The sequence below is a fragment of the Salminus brasiliensis genome, chromosome 18 (genome assembly GCF_030463535.1).
Source record: "Salminus brasiliensis chromosome 18, fSalBra1.hap2, whole genome shotgun sequence".
In the NCBI taxonomy this organism is placed as follows: Eukaryota; Metazoa; Chordata; class Actinopteri; order Characiformes; family Bryconidae; genus Salminus; species Salminus brasiliensis.
In genome coordinates, this window is record NC_132895.1 from 24,556,703 (window position 1) to 24,579,287 (window position 22,585).

Below are 22,585 nucleotides of genomic sequence, written 5' to 3' on the forward strand. Positions count from 1 at the left end.
GCCTTTTTTTTGTATAAATCATGGGTTAGACAATAAGAACTTCATTGCAAATAAAGAGGTGCTCACATACAGTTTCTTGGACAAAATGTTATTCAGTTGTGTAATGTACATTTGTTCAAAGTACCTTTTTTCTCAAGAGTGAGTGGAACTCCCCAACACATTACAAGATAAACAATTAACGGAAGAGGACATCTGCAAAAACCCACAGCGCAATACACATGTGTATGTGCAGCACTTTCATCTCATGTGCCATGTAGCTTAAAATCTGTGGGGTTTTCCATGTTTAAGTTTATCCTACTGGAAGAGTTAATTAAACATAAAAACATTTCTTCTGAGGGTTTCAGCCTGTGTGCCAGGGAACGTCATTAGATGTGGGCAAGAGGAGCTACAGAACAAAGATAAATGTATTAAATTTGTGTTACCAACTTTGAAATTATGATTAAAAAGCCCATTAAGACTGAGGAGAACCTTCTTTTTAAACAAACAAAAACAGTCACAAAAGGATTAACCAGGTGATTCCAAGTCAAGGTTTGCACTTAAGAAGGTCAGAAGAATAAGGAGAGAAAAAAACAAACGTCCAATGTCAAAACTGCTAGTTGAATTTCCTTTAAATACATGTAAGCACGGTGTGTGCCTATATACAGTACATTACACCTTTAGAGATAAAGTCCCAGTTCCAGTGTCCTTGGAGCCAAAGAGATTTTTTTTCTCCCCACTCCTGCCACAGCGGTTTGCGTCCAGTGCACTGGTCTGTGTAGGTTAGGCTTTGCAGTCACTCCAGCCCAAGGATGTAGTTGATGCCCTGTACTAATCCAATTATCACTGGCTGCCAGGCAACCAGGTAACGTAGCCAATCTAGTAGTTGTCCATACATGACGTGTGGCCTTTCCCATCTTAGGACATCTGGTTAAAGATACAAACTCAACTACACAGACAAATAAATCTATCAATTATGATTGCCAGCAACTGGAAACCAGTTTTTGAACTACAACAAAGAGAGGCTTCAAGACATCTACATTTACCAAGATCACTGTTAGAAACGTTAAACAACAGTACAGCACTTAATTTCTGCAAACCAAAGCCCTAGTGGTTTGATGAGAAATTTAATTAGAGAAACTTCATTTAATTAGAGAAACTCCCTTCACATTTGATGGGAACTAGTGCTCACTAAATTTAGCGGTTTTATTTACTACCCAAAACCACCAGAGTTCAGAGTTTTATATGTAGTGTTGATGGTAATAGTGACCTATTCTGGGGTGGGGCTTTTTTCTCTGCCTCACATCCCCTTGCACAAACCTGTCCACCATAACCGCCATAAAAAAAACAAACAAAACAAAAAAACATAATGCAAGTAGTGCAATGTTTTAAACATAAGGCAGTTAATAACCATTTCCTGAAATTTCTCAAACTTTCTGTGGTGTAGCTTTTAGAGGCATTACATTCCTTACACATCTGATTTCTTTCAACACCACTGTCAAAAACTGTCATTATCTAAATGCCTTTGTACATCTTTAACAACTGAATTACGTAGAATTGTTCTCTGGAAAGTGTGGAATTCACCCTTAATATGAATTTGCAGCATATGCATGCACCATCACACCATTGTGACATTGCTTCCCTGTGACTTTAATTTCTATAAATAGGTCTACTGGTTTTTAAAAAAGTGAAATTAGTTGATTTTTGTGCCCAGCTCTAAACAGTTAAGCCGTTTTAAATTACAGCATAACACAATACAAAGTTAAAAAAAAAAAAGACCTGATTTAAATTATGATTGATGCTTTCAGCCATTGCATCTTTTGAGATCTGAAAATTATATTTCTGAACAGACCATCACCACTCTTCTTGAGCAGACTGCCAGCTGTATTTTAAAACCTACAAAATACTTCTGATCATATATACCAACATAGATAATTGTACATATCTTAAACATAGTTTAGACTGAGGCTATATTGACCTAGACATACGCAAGGTCTAAATATGGAAAACATTAGGTCATTCATCCACCCAACACTGCAATCCTTTACTGTATTTAGTTTAAGGTCAGTTGTGAAAGAGAACCATCATACAAATGACCTTTTTGTATAGCCACTGACTACCCCAAACTACCAGAGAGAGAGAAAGAAAATGTTTTGCACTTGCTTACAAAACACTTTAATTTAAATTAGACCGAAACTATTAAGACAGCTATTTATTTGAGTAAATCAAATAAATAAATAAAACAATTTTTTAGATCTGAAATTAGTGTACACTAACAATTTACCAATTTAACTAACTAAAGTTAACATTTTTTTTTTTACAATAATGAGAATCTAGACAAAGACAAAGTGGTCAAATAAATAAATAAATAAATAAATAAATAAATAGTAGCGAGTTGTCTGTCAAGCATTACTAACACTGGTGTCATCGTTTTAGTTTAAACGAAACTACAATGTCACAATGAAACTACAATGAAAATGGGTTTAACCTTTACTCTAGTATTTCACAACTGGATGACAGCAGGTCATTTACTGAATAGACCATTACAGTAAAATTACAGTGCTGATATACCTTAGATTACATGACTTGCTTAACTGTCATACTGGAATATCAGGGGAAAAAAACACTATTTTATAGCAAGCTCAGGAAAATGTAAGATTTGCTGTACACTCATCACCACAAACAGGAACAGGTTTACTAATTTCCAAAAAGAGAGTAGTGTTCAAACACAGCAAAAAGATGGGGAAATTGACTTACATTTCCAAAATCACAGTGAATTTCTGTACTAAAAGTAAAACTAAAAGTAAACTGCTGATTAACTTACCAGAACCTAAAGGATTTATTCTACCTGACAAAATAGGACTCTAGTCAGGCTCAGGAGTTTTGTTTTTGGTGGGCTTCACATGAATCAATACCTGGTCTGGTCCGACCTCACACTCAAGAGTACTGGTCGCATTAGAACATGATCTCATAACACTCATTTTTAAAAGCAAACATTTGCATAACAAAGGATACGGGTTACTGAACATCCTTTTGAGGTCCACCTTTTCTTTGCAGTATGGGCACGTCTGCTTCTTGCCCACAATGCACCATCCTCGTATGCAGAACTCATGAAATCTGAGAGAAAGTATGTTAAGAACCAAAACAATTGTATATTTAGGACTCTCATAGCTATGAAAAAGTGTGTTGGCCTGCCAAACCATTTGCATGAACACTGGAGCAAGACAGTTTGTACGTTTGTGTATATAAAGTGTCACTGAGCAGGTCATAAGATTAGTCAGGAAGAGAAAACGAACAATCACAAACAGGGAACAGCAAGGCTCTCTTACATCTGTTCAGACTTCAAAACTTCTCCATTTGATGACATTGTGGATAAAGTACATTGTAATTTGAAAATAGATAAAGAAAAGAGAAACAGAAACTTAAATGCACTTTAGTAACTCTCACGTCCTCTTAAACAGCAATTAACTAGAGAAAAAGACTAAACATTATCATGTTTGGGTAAAAACACATCCCACAAATGTCATTTAGCACTTCACAATACTGCATGAGAATACACATACAGAACAAGTCTAGTTGCTAATACTGTTGCTAATAAATGAATAACAAACAAAACTAATTAATGTTTCTCAAATTAATATTTATCTCTTTAGGGTTATCTACACATGACTGTTCATGACCGTATCTAAACTAGACTTATAATCTAATAGGACTTTCCTCCAATCATTTTAATGCAGTGATTAAACAAATTTTGCATTCAGTTCAGCATTGTGTTTTTTACTTAATTCAATTTTAAGTTTTAGATGCTGACCTTAAATTAATTTGTGCATTGTTCTGTATTCAGTGTATTATTCTACTTTATTCTGTACTGTCTGTCTGCAGTCACAGACGTGCATCATTGTGCAATAAGACTCCAGAAAAAGCCTAAGGCGATAAATGTCTCCATGGAAGCATTACAAATCACTGCAAGTAGTGAACAAATCTCTGAAGCACAAGATAACATAAAACATGGTCTTGGAAACCTAGGTTATGTACCAAACATGTGACATGCTAACATGGAATTGGTGTGCAGAAGTGGAATTGGTGTGCGGAACAGAAAAGAGGTTCCTTTTTTGTTTGCTGTCACCACACCATGGAGATTTTTTCCATTACATTTGACTATATGTTTATTTACAGCCTACTTACATTATGTAATACCCTGACGAGACTAGGCAAACAGGTCAACACAGTTGCTTGAATTAAATGTGTAGAAATACCTACTATCAGTTTGGTGGGTATCAGAGTGCCACAGCTGTCTAATTGTTGGAACAAGCATTGGGAACAGGTTCCACAGCCATCCATGGCCAAGAGTGCCCAGAGTGCATAATTTGGCCTCCCTCTGCCTCAATCTATGCTAACCGGTACTTTGGTGGCATCCACCAATCCCAGACTGGTACACCAGACTGCCAGATTGTGACATGTGACTCGTCACCTCACAGAGAATACACTATATGTCCAAATGTTTCTGGACATCCCATGTAATAAACGCCTTCAGCTAATTTATGTTGCATTTCTCAACACGATGTTCCTTTCAGAGGCATTTTGGAACTCTGCAGTGCCCAGCAACCCTGCTCTGCAAGTTAAAGCTTTATCGCTGGGCTGCTGTTGTGCCTGTATGCTTCCCTTTTACAATAAAAGTACTTATAGTTAACCAGAGCAGATGCATGAAAGACATTTTATAAACTGATTTCTGGACACAGTTGTAGTTTATATCCACTGAGATACTGTTTGCTTTGGAGATTGGATAGCTATATGCTTTTTTTTTTCTTTTTTTTCATAGGTCACTAACAGATGTAGATAGAGAAAACCTACATTTACACTTGGCTTAGTTGTGCCTCCCAGTGTGTCTCAAACCATGTCCTGAAGTTGTATTGATGAATCGGACCATGCAAATGGATTCATAGCTGCTTGTTTTTGTTCAAATGTACATTTGGGGCCAAGAGAATTTGAAAGTCAAACCTTCCACAAGAACATCTCACTTGCTGTACAATTTGTAGTATGTTTGTGTGTGAATGGCCAGAGCAAATACAGCCAAGCTGATAACCAATAATCGTTGACATGTGTGCCATTGCTAATGCCAAAGGATACACATGGTTGCAAGAGAGCCTGTAGGTATTCTCCATGATTCCTTCCTCGTCCACGTCCACAAGAATGGGCTGGCCACAAACGGCGCATATACTGTCTGACAAGTGTTTAGTGGGCATTCCTGAAGCACTGTAATACTGAAACACAGGTAGGACATGGTGGAGGGCAAGTCATCAGAATGGGTTTCTCACAGACCGTTTAAGATATGTTTTGTTTAACATGATGAATTTGCCAAAAGAGGCATTCAGAAACTACAAACTCACCCCTACTGTTGAAGCCATAAAGTCTGCACACATCTCAGCAAAGTCTCTGCCCAGAACACCATAGTACAGTCCATAAAAGAGCAAAGACACCCCAAAATCCATGGCATCTTCTGGCTTTATTCTGAGTGGAAACGGGCAACAGTTGAGTAAACAGGATTCAATTAACAAAAGTTACTTAACTTACCAGTGTTTGTTTAATACCATGTGTCCTGTTATTTCTAACCTCTCTTTAATATCATGTAGTGTGAGCTATACAGCCATTCTTAGACTTAGTCATGTTGTGTTGCCTTTCCATTAGTTCTCTTTCCATCAGTCTTTTTTTTTTGTACTTATTCATCACGTCTGTTCGCATGTGCTTCTGCATAATCCATTACACTCTGTACAGAGAGTTGGTCAGATTTCCTTTACATCCAAACAAACGCACAAGCAGTTCCCCATTCACCCACGCATATACAGCATCAAGAATCTCAATCATGCACAATACAGACGATTCATTACTCAATTCAGCCTTACCTGTATCACCATCTCCAAAACACTATCTGACCTTTAGCGAAACATTTACAAATTAGTCATGTCACCATGTGACACTCAATTCCTGAAACACTTTACCAAGAACAGCTTTGTGACTATGATACAGCATGTTTGCAATATGATACAGCAATATTGTGCTCTCCATTATTTCTTTGAACTTTCCTTTTTTTTGGGCCAGAACGAACATAAAACATATATATCTTTAACAGAAAAAAAAACATTATCTGGTAATCTTTATAACGAACATCTTCCTTCACCGAATACAGTCTATGCCATGACATCTCTAGAGCCATCTGAGCAACGGGTAGTTATTCACACTATTAGGTTGGCCATAATATTCTGATGCATATATCACTCTTTTGCTTCCTTCAATTGTTTCTCAATGATGCATGTACTCTCAAATTAAGTCTTGGAGCAAATAAAGATTAAATGTGTTATATTTATACTATTATTAGCAGTAGCAGAAGTAGTAATAAATGACTTAGCCAGGTGGGAAAGTGTTTCAGAAAGGAATTATGTGGAGTGACCTCTGTAAAAAAATTTTTACAGAAAAATTTCCCAGTATGTTAAACCAGCACTATTTGTCTTTTGTATTCAGATATCAATCATCATCATCAACTACTTACTGTCTGGAGCATTCACACATACCACCACAGTGCAGTTATTGTAAAAAAAAAAAATAAATAAAAATAAAAAAAAACTGTAGAAACTTGAGAACTGTATGGTTTACTGGCAACATCTGTACAACTTCACAGATGCAACCACATTGTTTCATAAACGTTGTCACAAATGCACAGTGGTATATTTAAGAATTTATCTCCCAAATGGGCACAGTTTATTTTCGTAGTATGCCTCATGGTAAACACCACTCCACATTTAAAAGGGCCAAGGTTTTCATTTTGTCCAGGTCAGTTCAGTTCAGGTTAAGCAAGGCCTTTAACCCTCTCTGCACCAGGGGAGCCGTAGCATGGCTGACATAGCACTCTGTATGGGCTGGGTGAAAAATACTGTATCACGATATATAAGGACATTTTTCACAATATGCGATATTTCACAATACATATCACAAACTAAACACATAAATGGAAACAGATTCTTCAACTACTATTCATTGTTCTTTAAGCACCAACATCTTCAATATGCTTAGAAAAGCATATTGTGGATTGCAATAACAATTTATCATGATACGAAAAAGTCACATTGCCTAGCTCTAACTCTGATCCTTGCTTTTTTTTCAGGGGCAGGTGTGGCCTAAAAGTTAGTGAAGCAGACTTGAGACTGGAAGGTCACCGGATCAGTTCCCTTGACTGAAGGAACAGTGTTCTCCTCTCAATATTCACAGATGAGGTACCCTTGAGCAAGACGCCCAACTAACAACTGCTTTTGAGTCACTGAGGTAGCTGCCCACTACTAGGTGCGATACCCTTTCATTTATAAAATAAATCCCTCAGCAAATTTGGGTATGAAAAGATAAAATCCTTTACTGAGTGCAAAACTTACCTAAATATCAGATTGATTCCAAAGAGAGTGAACATGACCACAGCATATCCCACAATTCCAGTTGTGTAGCTGATTTTATATAAGAGGAGAAACCATTTGTACACCAGCCTAGAGAGAGAGGAAACAAGTGTTACACTGAAATTAGTGACAAACTGACATCTCAAGTTGATTTAGTCATTTGTGTTACAGTAAAAGGTCATCGTTCATCCTGACTGGCACTGTTCCTGACAAAATAAGTTTCTGGTAAAAGACACAAAGCATGTCAACCCATAATGCCATAACTGCTCTTTTGTGTTATGAAGCAAAAGTATTACGAATGACGTGATCGGCACAGAAGCACGTCCTGTGTTACCTTGGTGTTGTGCACGCCAGGGGTTTGCGAGTAGCACGGAACGTGATAAAGGCCGTGACCACAGAAAAGATGAACCATGTGACCAGGAATCGCCACCAGTGCAGCTTTGTGGTGAAGTAGAGAGGGACCACCCACATCTGAAAAAGGGTCACCAACTGCAAAGACAAGACAGTACTTTAAGCAAAACAACTATAATAACAAAAGGACATAAAAGCATGTGTGCATGATGTTTTTAAAGGGTGTCTGAATAAGCCAAAAAACACCAAGTCCATTTTTCGGAATAAACACAAGTAAGTGGTTCTTATCTCATGGCATCTGCACAGAGATAAATACACTAATTCAAATGAGCTAGCCAGACCCAGAAAATCTCACAGGATTTCAGAAATACCTGGCTGCAAAGCAGAAAACTCAGGGCACAAATTAGAATCAGATTTAGATTTAGATAAGCATGGAATGATGTTTTATCAAAACGCAGACAATGATAACACATCTGTACAGTGTCTAAAACATGCCTAATAAATCACTAGTGCATAGGGCAGGTTATGCAGTCAACACGTTGCAGGAGTGACATCAGGCCATTCAGGAATGAGTCAACATCAGAGCCCGACTTCTAGATTACTCAAACATGCTGGCAGAGCTCCCTCTAGTGGCCAGGGTCCATGAGCATATTGCCAACAGATTCCAGTCACAACAGGGTCCTCGACATCAGCACATAGATGTAAAACATTAAACAAGCCAATAAAACGGTCACAGAATTTGAAGGAGGGCGCTGCAGTTTATCCTGGGAGCCCAGGATGAGCATGACACCGAAACCAGCCTGAATCCGGACTCGCATTTTAATCAGTGACAGAAGTAAAACCCAGCTGTCAAACATATCATTCATGCACAAGCTCGCCACCTAGTGGTGAGGCATAATCATCACCCTTTATTCTAATGATGATTCATCATGGGTGTAATAGGACTGGATGTAACACACACACACACTAGATATGTGGATGAGTGTTAACAGGACTTACGTTATAGGATTTGGGGTGCCTCTGCTTCCACTGAACCAGGACAAGCTGGGCTAACACCAGAGTGACGATGAGGATGAGCACCATCTCTGCGTGCATGGCCTCATGTCCTTTGTGTTTAGCATGCATTCTTGCATGTTCTAGCCTGAAACAAATGAATGCAAGTCCACGCACACACACACACACAGACACACACAGACACACACACACACATTAAATACACTGTGTTTTGTAAACCAGCGATGTGTTTTTCCTACAATACTGGGCATACAGGCTAAGACTGGACATACAGGCTTGAACATTATGTATCCTGTATAGTTTCTGTTCTACGTTGCACCAGGGTCCTGGATGAACGCAATTTCGCAACACTGTAAAGACAGAATTACTAATTTCAAAGCACTTAAAAGACATAATTTGCTTTGCTCGTGTGTGTGTATTTGAGAAAAAAGCAGGGGGGCTGACACAAAGCAAGGTACAAACCTCCATTTCTCCTCTGGTGAGAGTTGGGACAGGTCAATCTGAGGAAGAAAAATAATGTTATAAATCACAAACTGGTCAGTCAGTGCACAGAAATGTCATAAACCTGTTTATATTTATTCGATAAAAAAAAAAATCATATGTTAAACCCTCCTTGATAAAGCCCCCATAAGCTCCCCCGATCAAGCCTGGGTCTGAAATGAATCCCTCCCCCATCAGGTAAGACAGCGTTACCTCTGGTCAGGGTGGTCTTTAGCGACGAAGACAGTCTCTAACAATGCCTTGCAGTAAGATATAGATACCATGTTATGTCACGTCTTCAATGTGGCACAATCTTTATGTAAAAGCTGGGAAGTAAATTGTTAAACGCCTGCTTCTAATCTCAGTGATAGCTGACCACTGAAAACGTTAGCTAATGAAATACGACGTCCATTTTTGCACCGTGTTTTACATTGACGGACTTATTTACACACATACAAAATGCCTTTAAAAAATTCTGCATATAATCTTGGTTTCTATCTATAAAAAATGTTGCTGTATTTCCTGATGAAAACCGCTGCAGTATTCCTTTAAGGGCACTGAGCTAACCGAGCTAATCTGCTCGTAGCAGGTCTCGCGCTGACGTTTCGTCACCGCCTCGCGACCTCCCAGCACTCCAGACACGCTCGAGCCGCCTCCGATTCTCGCGCCGCGAGCTGCGGGATGTCCGTACCTGAGAAGCGTCGTCGTGGGGTCCGTGTCCGTGGTCGTGTTCTACGCCGTCAACCTCCACATCAAACACCCCCGCCATCTTCGGGAGCGCTCAGTCCCAAACCCGACGACTCACGGCGGCACCTTCCGGGTTACGTGGCTCGCGAACCAATCGCAAGAAGCGACCAGCGCTCCTTTTCCGTTTGTCGATGCGCAGGCTGCGCACCAATATGCGCAATTGTGCCCTTAACTAGGGCGCTTAGCTAGTGCTTAGACTACAGGCTACAGAGACGTGCGCGCACCGGCTGGACCCTCCTAGTTAGAACACGAGTGCGCGAATCGGATCGCAGCCGTGGGCCCGCTAGCTAAAATCAAGCTGGTGTAAATAAAACAAAGCTGGATTTCCCAGTTAGGCAGGACGCCCATGGCCAAATTTCAAGACTATCCAATAGGAGTGTCCATCAGCTTTTATCCTCCTCTGGACAGTCCTGACCTTGGGCTTATCTGGCTCTTGACTGAGAAACCTAACACACCTAAGATAAATAACTGACCATGATGTTCGGCAGAAACACTGTTAAAGATTTCTACTAGATCGAAGGGTGATGTAGTTTGTGACCAAGTGGTGAATGAAGTGTTTCAGATTTCAGAGTGGGAAATCCACTGAACGGGCCCGGAGACTTCAATGGCGAGTTTTTTGGTTTTCTTTTTTTTTTTCCTCAAAAACATTGATAAAGGGAAGGAGAACTGGCGTAAAGACTTAAAAAATGAAACGTGAGCTTTAACTGGTGTCAGGACGGAAAAGCTTACAGCACCTGGTATTCCCAGGCGGTCTCCCATCCAAGTACTAACCAGGCCCGACCCTGCTTAGCTTCCGAGATCAGACGAGATCGGGCGTTCTCAGGGTGGTGTGGCCGTAAGCGAAAATCACAGCGAGAGGAAGCCTATTTATAATTGATGGTTGAAAACAGTTATTTTTATATTTTCGCTTTAAATGATAACTCTAGCAGCAGCTACAGACAACACTGACGGTAGGTATTGTCAAAATAAAAGTCCACGCTCACCGGACACCAGCCTGTAGAGTACAGCAGAAAATCAATGCAGTTTAATAAAAATCAAACAGTTTAGAAATAAATATAAAAGCAAACATTGTATGAATTGTTCGTGGGATGCGATTTCTGTGTTTTATTAAGATAACTAGCTACAGGTACAAAAGTGGACGCAAAATTATTTCTTTTTTTTTTATTGAAGATTTGCTCATTTATTAAATCATCTAATGACAGCTAAATCATTTATTTGTCATTTGGCTCAGATTTCCAGGCACCAATGTTTATAATAAAGTGGGATTTAACACTCAACGTTTGTAAAAAGAATAAGAAATAGCGGTTAAAGTTGAAACGTGAGCTTTAACTGGTGTCAGGACGGAAAAGCTTACAGCACCTGGTATTCCCAGGCGGTCTCCCATCCAAGTACTAACCAGGCCCGACCCTGCTTAGCTTCCGAGATCAGACGAGATCGGGCGTTCTCAGGGTGGTGTGGCCGTAAGCGAAAATCCTGCTCAGAAGAAGAACATTTATAACTCATAGTCAGGAGCAGTGTGTGGTTTTGACACCTGTTTCGAATTAAACACATGGTGTTGCCACAATTAACAGACAGTGGGCCTCGTTTTGTCAAAATAAAAGCTTTCACTAAACAGTTTTAGACGTCAGCAGAGCATCCAACTTGTGCAGTTTTCTAAAATAAAAAAAACAACACATCAAAGTTAGCTAGTTAAAAAGAGAAGCTAAATCTGACTTGTTTTTTCTAGAATGGATCATTTCCATTAAACCAGAAGTTATTAACACCTCAATCATTTAATTATGAAGAAACGTACGTCCGATAACCTAGAAATCTCCCACTAAACCACTAAACGAACATGCCTATCGTGTGATGTGTGACACACAGCGGGTTGCACGGGCTAAACCTCACTTCGCTACAGCAGGTGGCGATATACGCTTAAAGTTTAGCAAACGACGCCAGTCGCAAGGGCAAAAGCGACTTTTTATTTATATAGAAATTACAATTTTTTCTTACAGGTTTCAATTCCTGAATTCACGGCTTTTAAATATAATATTTTTATAGAAAACAAATATCATTAATATAGCTAAGTTAATATAATATAAAATATAACCCTGTAATACTTAAGTCTCATATTGTGAGACACAATGGTTAATTTATGTTTCGTCGTGAATAAGTGCTTTTCATCTGTCTTCGTAACTCTGCCCTTGTCCCAAGTTAGTCTTTTCTCTCCTGTAAATCATCATTGAAGAAATCAGTGTTGTTGCTACAAATGTTTTGTTTTAAAACAAATCCTCAGATATTATTCCATAAATATATGTGTTGGCAATCGAGTATTTGATTACAACGAAGTTCAGTTATTTTTAGTTAGAAACGTAAAATATTCCTCACAATTCTGTTTAGTCTTCATAAACTCAATCGTCCAGTCATTTGTGTTTTTTATTTTAATTAGCTACGTTCCCATTGTAGAGATGTTGTAATTGTTCTGAATAACTGTATAATAATCTTTTCTGTAAAAATGTACAAAAATGAATCCAGGCAATAACACAGAGAAGAACTCTACGATAAGAAATCTACGTTTATGTTTATAGGGAAGCAAGGGTCATAATAATGTGTCTTCATTGTTATGCAATATATTTTACCATTATTTCACTTGCTTTTGTTTGTAGTTATTAATATGTTGGTTTGTTGTTGTTTTTTTACTTGCAATTGTTTATCTTTTAATGTGGTGAAAATAAAGAGGGAGACGTAGCTGTCGTTCTTTTCTCTGATTGGTTCAAAAATAAACGTTAACTGAAAGCGCGACAGGCGATTGGCCAGCGTGTTTAAACCGACTACACTGGCTGACGTAATGTGCGATGGGCCAATCAGCGTTGCGCTTCGACAGAGACTCCGAGTTCAAATTTTACCATCTAAAAAAGGCTGTGCGGAAAATGCGCAAACATCAGCTGTTAGCTACTTTCTCCCAGATGAACCGCTTTTCTATAGTAAATCGTAGTTCGGATCGCGTGTGAATTTACATGTCCGCAGCTGAACAGATGCGTTTCATCCGTTTAGCCAGTTCACATTAAGGCTAGCTAGGTTACGAGAGCGGCTCTGCCTGGCTTCGTAGTAAACAAACCGGTGTAGTTAAGACGTGTTAGAGAAATCCGAGGTGTGAGATCTGTGCCTGAATCACACATTAGCTTAAGAGAGAACTGAAGCCCGAGGACGGAAAATCCGAGTGGAATTAGCTGAAGATGCCTTTCCAGAGGGTTAACAAACATGGCTCTTTCTCTAAAGCTCAGGGGAGAGCAAACGGACTTGACAACCAGGTGAGCCCTCTGACGTCCTTTGTGTTTTGTAACCTGCGGACTAGCATTAGCCAGGCTGTCACCTGTCATGACCTGACTAACGTTACTTTTTACTGACTTATCGCGACAGTTGTTTGCTATATTGACAGAAAACGAGTGTTCAAATGCATCAACAAACACATGGGTGATGTCTTTGTCATTTTCCTTTGTTACAGGAGGATGTTTATCACGTCAAGAGAACGCCCTCCTCCCCTCAGGGGGGACCCAAGAAAAGATCTGCATTTGTTGATCTTACAAATGTAAGTTATCACTAGACATATTGCTTGGTATAATTTTCATGATGCTTATAAATAGGTAATTACGCATGGTGTGAGAGAGATGTTTGCTTGTTTGCGTCTACCTTGTGTAGATCTCTCTTTTTCTTGTGAGACATGATTTCTCATTGAATAGACTCACTTTTAACATTTCATTACGATTAGGATTTGCTTTCTCTTCTTCCAAACAGACCAACAAAACCCAGACTAGTGGGCCTGTGAAGACCAGCAAGCCAGGCAAAAGGGCACCTACAAGCAAAGCAGTTGTTAAGAATAAGTAATGATCAATAGTCTTTGTCCTTTGCAGTCGTAATAATAATTGTTTTAATAATGTAAGGGGGAAATTTGTGCTGAGCCAAAGACAAGTAGGGATGTGGCAATATGGGAATTCTGAGCTGATGTTAATATTAAGTTTGATATGATATTTAATATTAAGTTTGTTTCATGTACACGTCTACTGATAAATAAACATTTAAGAAAACATAGAAACTGGGACTAAAACCCATCAGGATGAGCAATGTAGAATTATCACCTTAGAGCTCCAGGCTGTTGATGACAGGGCCACTGTAGGGCCCTTGAGCAAGGCCTTTTACCCTCTCTGCTCCCGGGGAGCTGGAGTTGGCTGCCCGCTGCTCTCTGTGTGAGTGTGTGAGAGTTTGTGTGTTCACTACCACAGAAGTGTCAAATGCGGAGGACACATTTAGCTGTACCTAGTACAGTAACAAGTACTTGCACCTGTACCTTTACCTTATTTATTAAATGTGTAAAATATAGTAATTTTATAGTAAATGCATCATAAAATATTGTTCAGTCTTCTGTCCGATAACATCATTTCAATATCATTGCATCACAATGCAGTAATGCACTGTACAAAGATTAGGGTGTTGTAAACACTTAGTAAACATTTTAAAATGAGACGCGATTTTTTAGTTCTGAGATCAAGATTTGATTATATTTGACATTTCATGTTAAAACCTTTTAAATCTACAGAAGCCTAAAGTTAATGAGGTCTTCTGAGAAAACAAAAACAAGCTCTTTAATGTAGCTGTCCACCTACTCATCACTGACCTTACTCATAGGCGATCCCCACATGTCTAGTTTCAATCACTGACACTGACAAATTTCAGGGTTCTGATTGATACAATACATATGTTGATGAATACAGTATTTAAAACACAAGCTGATTTGTAGTGTCCTGATCTACCATTTAATAAGTACAGTATGTTGCACTGTTATATCCCTGTTTTCACTACAAACCACCAATGAGGGACCCTTAGAAGAGGCAGACGAGCAAAACTGAGACAGTTTAAATCTAAAAATGAAACCGAATGTAGTTCCTTGCCCTGTAAAAGCTTGTGAAGAAGTTGGGCTATTCAAGACTGTTACTTTAATACATTGTCTCTCCAGGCCCAAATGTCTGTCATCTGAGGAGCCGTCCACTAAAAGAGCTGAAAGTCGGGTGGAGGACTCTCTATCAGAAGACTTCAGGGCATCTGTTCCTCAGGACCAATCTGCAGTCCAACAACCTCTGGAGTCTGCAGTCCAGGAACGAAAGGTTGGACTTGATGGCCTAAATTAATCTTAGACATGTCAGAGACTGTTTTCTTTTACATATTTGAGGCTGATCTTGCTTTAATCCTCAGATACCGGAAGCCTTTGACATTGATAGTGAGCAAGCTGGTGACTGCTTGATGAGTCCGGAGTATGCCAAAGACATTTTTGACTACCTTAAGAAAAGAGAGGTAAGGAATTTTGAACATGTTTTATTAAGTGCACCACTTTTAAAGTTCTCCTAAAGTGTTTGTTCAATAAGGACCCTCATGGTAGCATGTGGGGGGACACCATATGGGCATTGTGAGACAATACTAGTATTATGGAAAGATATTATATATCCAGTTATTACACAGTAAAACAGCAGTCAGTGCCTCCTGTGTCTTGCATCCTGTTAATGTAACATTTAGGCAGTACCTACAACATGGAATGTATTTTGAGTGCAAATATTTATCCAACACGCAGATCCAGAGTACAATAAATGTTATATTACAATAAACTATTACTGCATTCCTACTAATGTAACTTTTTCTAGAGAAATCTGAAGCTTCCTGCTAAAGGTCTTTACTACACAGTAATTGGTGTTTATTACTTCACAGGAGAAATTTGTCTTGACTGATTACATGCACAAACAGACCGACTTGAATGCAGATATGAGAGGCATTCTTATCGACTGGATGGTGGAGGTCCAGGTGAGTGTTCCTTATTTTTTTTCCATTAGCAACATGCTCATATTTGTGTGCCACTTAATATAGTGCTGTGACAATTTGTTAGAATTTCTGAATTTGGGCAGGTTTTTGCAATATTTTTTTAGTATTTAGATTTTATAAAGGATTGTAATAGTATATATGTAGGAACGTTTACACAGGTTGACCATGAACAATAACCAGTGTAAGTGCTTGAGTGAGGAACCTAGCCTGGTTAATGCCAGCTGTCTTCAATGCACATCCTACTGTGGGACTTTAAATCAGAGCGAACTTGGCAGCACACAGGTTGTCCAGCCAGCCGCATCATGCCACAGCGAATAGAGATTCCTGAAGGCCTTAGGGGGAAAAAGGTTGTGGACACCTATCAAGCTGGGAAAAGTTACAAAGATATTTCTAAAGCTTGAGGGCTCCACTGAACTATAATAATTGCCATACTGTTGGGGAAAAAAACATTTGGAACAGTAGTCCGTCTTCTCCGGAGTAGATGTCCTTCCAAAATCTCTCGAAGCTCAGGGTGAAAAATCATCCACAAAGTGACAAAGAACCCAAGAAACACTTGTTTCTTTGCTCAGCTTAGGACAGTGTTTATGACCTAGTCATCAGAAAACCACTGGGAATGAACGGGATCCATGGCAGAATAGCGTCGCAGAAACCATTTGAAACTAATAAAGACGAATAAAAAATGCTTGTCTCGAGTTAAAAGTCAAGCTTTTAAAAGTAAGAACCTCAAAACCTGGATGCCTTGCTTCCACTGAGGTAACTATGAATTCTACGCTGTATCTGAGAATCCCTTAAGAGATTGTCAGGTCATCTATTTATGGGGGTTTTATTTTAATGTCATTCAGGGTTTTAAATGTGCATAAATTCAGGGATTCAGATTTTTTCACAGCACTTTATGTTCAGTGCAAATTTTATTTGGGTGAGCAGCACACCACCACCACCAGACTCTACTAGAGATTAGGAAACTGGTTGCTACATAAAGCAGGCCTTTCCTGGGTATTTGTACTAGGCTAAAAGCTAACCCTAGCAGACTGTTTTTCTTGCCTATGTTCGGTGTTACTTGACACCCCTGTGCTATGCTGTGCAGTGATATACAGTGGCTGAGAAGGGCAAAACAAATGTACCAACATTTGGCCGTTGGCCGTTTGTAAAAGTATTTCAGGCTGGTAAAAGTGTTTTTATTTTTGTAAATTTGTTTTGCACTTCCCAGCCACCGTAGTGATATAAGGAGAGAATGCATGAAGGTAACATGGAATTCAGACTTTTTTACAGCACTGTGTGTTCACAGGTCTTTTGACTTTTTTTTGTGCAGGAGAACTTTGAGCTCAATCACGAAACCCTTTATCTGGCAGTCAAGATCACAGACCACTACCTGGCCGCCACAGTGGTCATGAGGGAATCCCTGCAGCTCATTGGCTCCACTGCTATGCTCATTGCTGCCAAGTTTGAGGTAAGAGAGATTACCTGTGCAGGGACTGAATGGGAGATCAATGCCCACATTGATAAATACAAGTTTTGGATGGAAAGCACCTGACTGTCTGTAGTGAGGCTAGAAAGGCAATGCTTGTTACTTGTGCTTTGCATAAAATGACTAAAATTATTGAAATGAATATTGAAACATGTTAGATCTCCTTTTCACAGTTCTAGTTACCTTCTGTTATTAAAAGTGTTAGAAGGTTCAGGACAAGTGTTTCTTTTTCAGGCTTTATCAAAATGTATGACTGAATGCAATTTTAATCAATTCTTGTATTTCTTTGCTAGGAACGGTGTCCTCCCTGTATTGATGACTTCTTGTACATTTGTGATGACGCCTATAAGAGGCAAGAATTCCTCGTCTTTGAGAGGAACATCTTGCAAGGACTTAACTTTGATATTAACATCCCTGTACCTTACAGATTCCTCAGGCGTTATGCAAAGGTTAGAACATTTGGCACTTTCTTTCTCATGTGCTTTGAATTTAACTTATTACCTTATTACTATTAACCTGTAATCAGAAGGTTGCTCAGACAGTTGAACACTTTCTGCCCTGACAAATGTGGCTTCTGGTTTTGCAAAACAGGTGGCTTGTGTGTAGTTTGCACTTGGTAGTTATTTTGTGGATGTGCACTGGAATAACAGAAGCTAATTTAGACTATTAGCTGTAGTCCTAAAGCTGCCAAAGAATGGAAAACTGGATTTACCTTGGCGTAGTCGAATAAGCAGTTTGCAGTGACCTGTTGTTAACTTCCAATTACTATTGCTTCTTCATTCAAAAGAAAGTCAGACATAACCAAACAGAGCTGTAAAATAGACCAATTCCAAAATTCCAACCCTGTTCTGTAACAGTCTTGACTCATTTTATTTATGCCATGTACCAAAAGCGCCGATAAAGTATTTTTTTTCAGGCAGTTCAAAATTATTCTACTTTTGTTTTCGTTTTCTTTTCCCATCATCATCCACCCACTGATAGGTTGCAACCAGATGCCTACTTTGGATCACTTTTTCGACTGGTTTTTGGTTGTTGTGTTTTTTTTTTTTTTTGGGGGGGGGGGGGGAGGGGGGGGGGTTTGTTTTGTTTTGTTTTTTCTTTTCAGTGTTTTACCATTTTTGTTTCTACACAAATCTGTCTGTCTAGCAATTGTTCCACTGCTGCTAGACTTCAAAAACCAATGAACCTACAGGAACCGTAAGATACCTAAAGAAAAGGTACCTTTGAGGTTGCCTGAGGTTGGTGAGCATATCTTTATGGTTGCTTCTCATTATTACAGGTAGCCCATGCTAGCATGGAGACATTAACACTAGCACGGTACGTGTGTGAACTCAGCCTGTTGGAGCTGGAGCTGGTTCCTGAGAGAGCTTCATGTCTAGCTTCGGCCTGCTTGCTTCTTGCACTCGTCACCAAAGGCCTGGGAGGATGGGTAAGAATTCTGTGTTTCTGTGTCTGTCTGTGTGAGAGAGAGACAGAGGCAGACAGAAATTTGGGGTGGAAAATGCCTTACTCAAAATATTGCTTTTTGTTCTATATAATAAAGACTCAGAAAAGTAAAGGTAATTTTCCTAAAACTCAAATAGAAGGACAAAGGTAGCACCATTTTATGGTGTCATAGGTTTCAATACATACATTGCAATCACATCTTCATTGCTTCATTTAAAGCCTGTTGTGGTGGTATACAGATACAATTTACAAGAGCGTTTTGTCTCCACTGCAGACGGCGGCTCTTCAGTACCATAGTGGATATGCACTGAGTGATCTGGGCCCTCTGGTCAGGAGACTGTACGCAATGCTGGCCAGCCCTTCAGACGACAAACTCAAAGCTGTGGAAAACAAGTACTCGCACAAGTAAGTAAAGCAGATGTACAGTGCTGAAGTTGAATGGTCTGTGTTTATTTCCATTAGTTTCTTATTCTCTCTGTCTGTGTTTTGCAGGGTCTTTTTTGAAGTAGCCAAAATTCCACTGGTTCATATTGAGACCTTAGAAGAGGCTCTTTCTGAACAGGAGAAAATTCAGTGAATCAACAAACGTTCTTGTAAATATGTGTTTATTACGTTGTACATGTTATTTATTGTTGTATGTATTTAACATATTTGAGTGTTTGTAGTTTTGTACTCAATTTAAAGCTTAAAATGTAAAATTTCTTATATCTAGTTTGTAGTTGGTTGTTTAAAATTAAGGAGAAACTGTTGCGACCACCCTACATAATTTTATGAAAAGTTTAATGAAAAGCTAAAGGGAGTTTTTTTTCCTCCAGAGTTTTAATGTTCTGCTGATGTTCATAATGTGTCTGTGTGCAGATATATTATTTTATTTTCATAAGGAACATGTTAATCCTCTTTATCATGCTTACTGTCATTATGTGATGGTAAAATTATGCTGAATTATATTTAATGGCTTAGTTTTTAGAAATAAAGGCCCATGCTTGTTTTTTTCCCATCGCCATCATTTTAGTTTTTCAGAGGTCTGGAAAAGGTTCACTCTCAAAACACCTCTTTTGTTTTTAAAGCAGTGCTAGTGATAATTTCCTTGCAGCCACCAGTGGGCAGCGTTCCTGGAACTGATTCATTTCTGAGCCCAAACCAGTGATGAGGAGGGAGTTATAGTCATAGATACTCTTTGTCTTAGAAGGTTTATTAAGAGTAGATGTGTGTAGAGTAAACTAAACTCCCACAAGGTTTTCAAAAGTGTGTTTTTTTAACAGTTGGTTTTCATCCAGGAATTGCTGGTATTTTGGAAACCATTTTTCCTTCAATCCATACAGTATTACCAAAGCCACTGGCAGCAATACAACCTCAAAACATGATGGATCTGTCTCCATGAAACGCAGTTCCTTTCTTTTTCTTTCCTGTTGTACATTTGCTGATTGTGGCCAAAGAGCTTTATTTTGACTTGTAGTCATACCTTAAATGTTCAAACAGTTCTCTAAGTGTTTTCTTGGTCTTCCATATTTCATTATGACCTCCACAGTTCCTCCACAGGAGCCTGTTTTTGAGTGATTGTGATTGAGTGATGGTGTTTATAAAGCTTTGACACCTGATTCGGTTCACAGTTATTAATTACTTACCGTGCATTAAGTCGATAGAACAAGTTAAACAGATTAAGTTGGATAAGTTAATGTGTTTACTAACTCTACTACTACTCTAGAAATGAGTTGTTTGTCCAGAGATGCCCAAACAGTGTCATACAATACAAACAATTGAAGTAGAACTAGACACTAGTACACACTTAAGAATCTACTAAGTACTCAATAGCTGCAGTGCGGCTACTGTGGAATGTTGTTAGCACATTTAACATTTGTCATCCTAGGAAATTACGTGCTAGACTCTCCTTTTCATGCCCTCTTGATCAAAATTGAAATGACAAACTTGAGAAGTCACATGTATGACCAGTCAGAGTGCAGTATGTCAGGACACTGAAGGTAAAGGTGGCAATTTAATTCATACCTCCATGACCTCAACTATAAAGGAGTTTTTTTTGTACTTCAGTAAAATAAATGCATTGTCATTTGCGATTAAAAAATGTACAAATTCATGAATTTTAATACAACTAATCTGTAGTGTCAAAAATATCTACACATTCCGATTCTGAAAGTGTCAAGCGACACCAGTACTTCATTTTCACAGTATTGAGTAAATAGAGATAATTAAAATCTGTATGTATTTGTATCAAGGCAGGTTTAATTAGTAGTTTCAGTCTTCAACCAGTTGCTTAAGTGTTGTCCTGCTATGTTGAGAGTGAAAACCTGCACCCGTGATGGCCCTTTTCCCCATAAGGCTGGACGCCCGTCGTGCTGGTGCATAATGTTAAGTTTAGGATCACAAACATAACTCCAGCACAATCTCCCAATGATCTCCCATGCAGCTTCATCACTCAACAGAAGCAAGTACAGCTGAATGCTGGCGGTCTTTATGCCCCCTAGCCTGTGCTTGGCTTTGGGCATGGTGTCCTTCGGTTCTCAGAGTGCTAGCTAGGCTCAAAACTACTTTAAGAAACATCTTCATCAAGGAGGCTTGGTGGCCTGAAACATGGCATGCATATGGGAAAAAAGAGGAAATGTTTTGAGAGTGGATTTGACAGTAATGAGTTGTGCTGAGGTCAGTTTATTTGGACTCTCTCTCTCTGTGTGCTTAAATCTGCATCCCATTTTATGTGTGGGCGCTTGGAGCAAAGCCCTAGGCGAGAACAGATGGAGGGCTTCCAAAATATCAGAATGCAAGAACTGCTCATAAATACACCACTCACATTTCAGTCCACTCGTATTCAAATGAAGGCAGCTACAGTAAAAACAAAGCCCATAAAAGATTTACTTTTTCACAGTTTACAGTTAACAAGCTCAATGGCTTTTTATGCTGTTACTGATGGAAGATGGATCATTTTTGACGTTTGGCTGAGCTTTAGGGGTTTTAGAAGCATGTGGATTCATTTGGGAATTGATTTTTGTTTTCTCTGTGTACCAGTCTGTTTGTTTGTCTGTCTACTTATATTTCCATAACTATTTGCCTGTGTATTTAAGTTTTTATTTGGAAATCTGTTTAAATTATCTATCTATCTATCTATCTATCTATCTATCTATCTATCCATTTGTGTGTCTGTCTGTCATTCAGTGGATTTATTTTGGGGGTTCGTTTATTTTATTTCTGTATGTCTATTCCTCTAACTCTGTCTGTCGTCAACTCTGTCATATGTATCATATCATATCTATCTATCCCTCTGTTTGTTTGTCTGTCAGTCAGCTTTACAGCTATATGGATTAATCTGGGAAATCTCTCTCTCAATTCATCTTCTCTCTTTCAAGGCTATGTGTTACCTATATATTAGAGTGGATTTATTATGACATTTATTCATATATTTTTACTCTGTCTGTCTGTCTGTCTGTCTGTCTATCAGTCAGTCATAATGTGGAAATCATCTGGTAATTCATTCAGGTTCACCCTTTCTGTCTGTCTGTCTATCTATCTACACTATACTGCCTTCGCACGCATATAAACTTGAGTGACATCCCATTCTTAATCCATATGATGTTGGGCCATCCTTTGCTGCTAGAATAGCTTCTTCTGGGAATGCTTTCCATAAGGTTTAGGAGTTTTTTTGGGGGAATTTTTGACTATTCTGCCAGAAGCACACTTGTGAGGTCAGACACTGATGTTGGGCGAGAAAGTCTCCTCTCTAATTCATCCTAAAGGTGATCTCTTGGGTTGAGGTCAAGAATCTTCTACACCACACTCTCTCATCCATGTCTTTATGGACCTTGCTTTGTGCACTGGT

The 22,585-nt window shown here is 39.0% G+C and overlaps 2 protein-coding genes and 2 non-coding genes across 5 annotated transcripts; 1 reads left to right on the forward strand and 3 right to left on the reverse strand.

Annotated features, from left to right (window-relative positions):
* Positions 1 to 25: 25 nt before the first annotated feature.
* On the reverse strand, positions 26 to 10,222 carry rnf121 (ring finger protein 121). The gene is made up of 9 exons (XM_072661254.1): positions 9,949 to 10,222; positions 9,240 to 9,277; positions 8,763 to 8,904; positions 7,747 to 7,901; positions 7,395 to 7,502; positions 5,364 to 5,484; positions 5,104 to 5,237; positions 2,992 to 3,093; positions 26 to 893 (listed from the first exon to the last, which is right to left on the reverse strand). Exons 1-9 carry the CDS (start codon positions 10,024 to 10,026, stop codon positions 773 to 775), a joined length of 999 nt encoding a protein of 332 aa, XP_072517355.1. The 5' UTR covers positions 10,027 to 10,222; the 3' UTR covers positions 26 to 772.
* A 504-nt stretch (positions 10,223 to 10,726) lies between these two features.
* On the reverse strand, positions 10,727 to 10,845 carry LOC140539959 (5S ribosomal RNA). Its single transcript, XR_011977858.1, has one exon. It is a non-coding gene; the product is annotated as a 5S ribosomal RNA (ribosomal RNA).
* A 506-nt stretch (positions 10,846 to 11,351) lies between these two features.
* Positions 11,352 to 11,470, reverse strand: LOC140539971 (5S ribosomal RNA). The gene has a single exon (XR_011977869.1). It is a non-coding gene; the product is annotated as a 5S ribosomal RNA (ribosomal RNA).
* Positions 11,471 to 12,877: 1,407 nt separating this feature from the next.
* On the forward strand, positions 12,878 to 19,887 carry LOC140538975 (G2/mitotic-specific cyclin-B3-like). 2 transcript variants are annotated; one of them, XM_072661555.1, is made up of 11 exons: positions 12,878 to 13,294; positions 13,489 to 13,572; positions 13,779 to 13,864; positions 14,995 to 15,142; positions 15,231 to 15,329; positions 15,738 to 15,830; positions 17,158 to 17,295; positions 17,607 to 17,762; positions 18,593 to 18,742; positions 19,034 to 19,164; positions 19,252 to 19,887. In XM_072661555.1, the coding sequence occupies exons 1-11, from the start codon at positions 13,220 to 13,222 to the stop codon at positions 19,334 to 19,336; spliced, it is 1,245 nt and encodes a 414-aa protein (XP_072517656.1). In that variant the 5' UTR covers positions 12,878 to 13,219; the 3' UTR covers positions 19,337 to 19,887. The 2 variants fall into 2 exon arrangements, with proteins under 2 accessions (XP_072517656.1, XP_072517657.1); XM_072661556.1 differs by lacking the exon at positions 13,779 to 13,864.
* Positions 19,888 to 22,585: the final 2,698 nt, after the last annotated feature.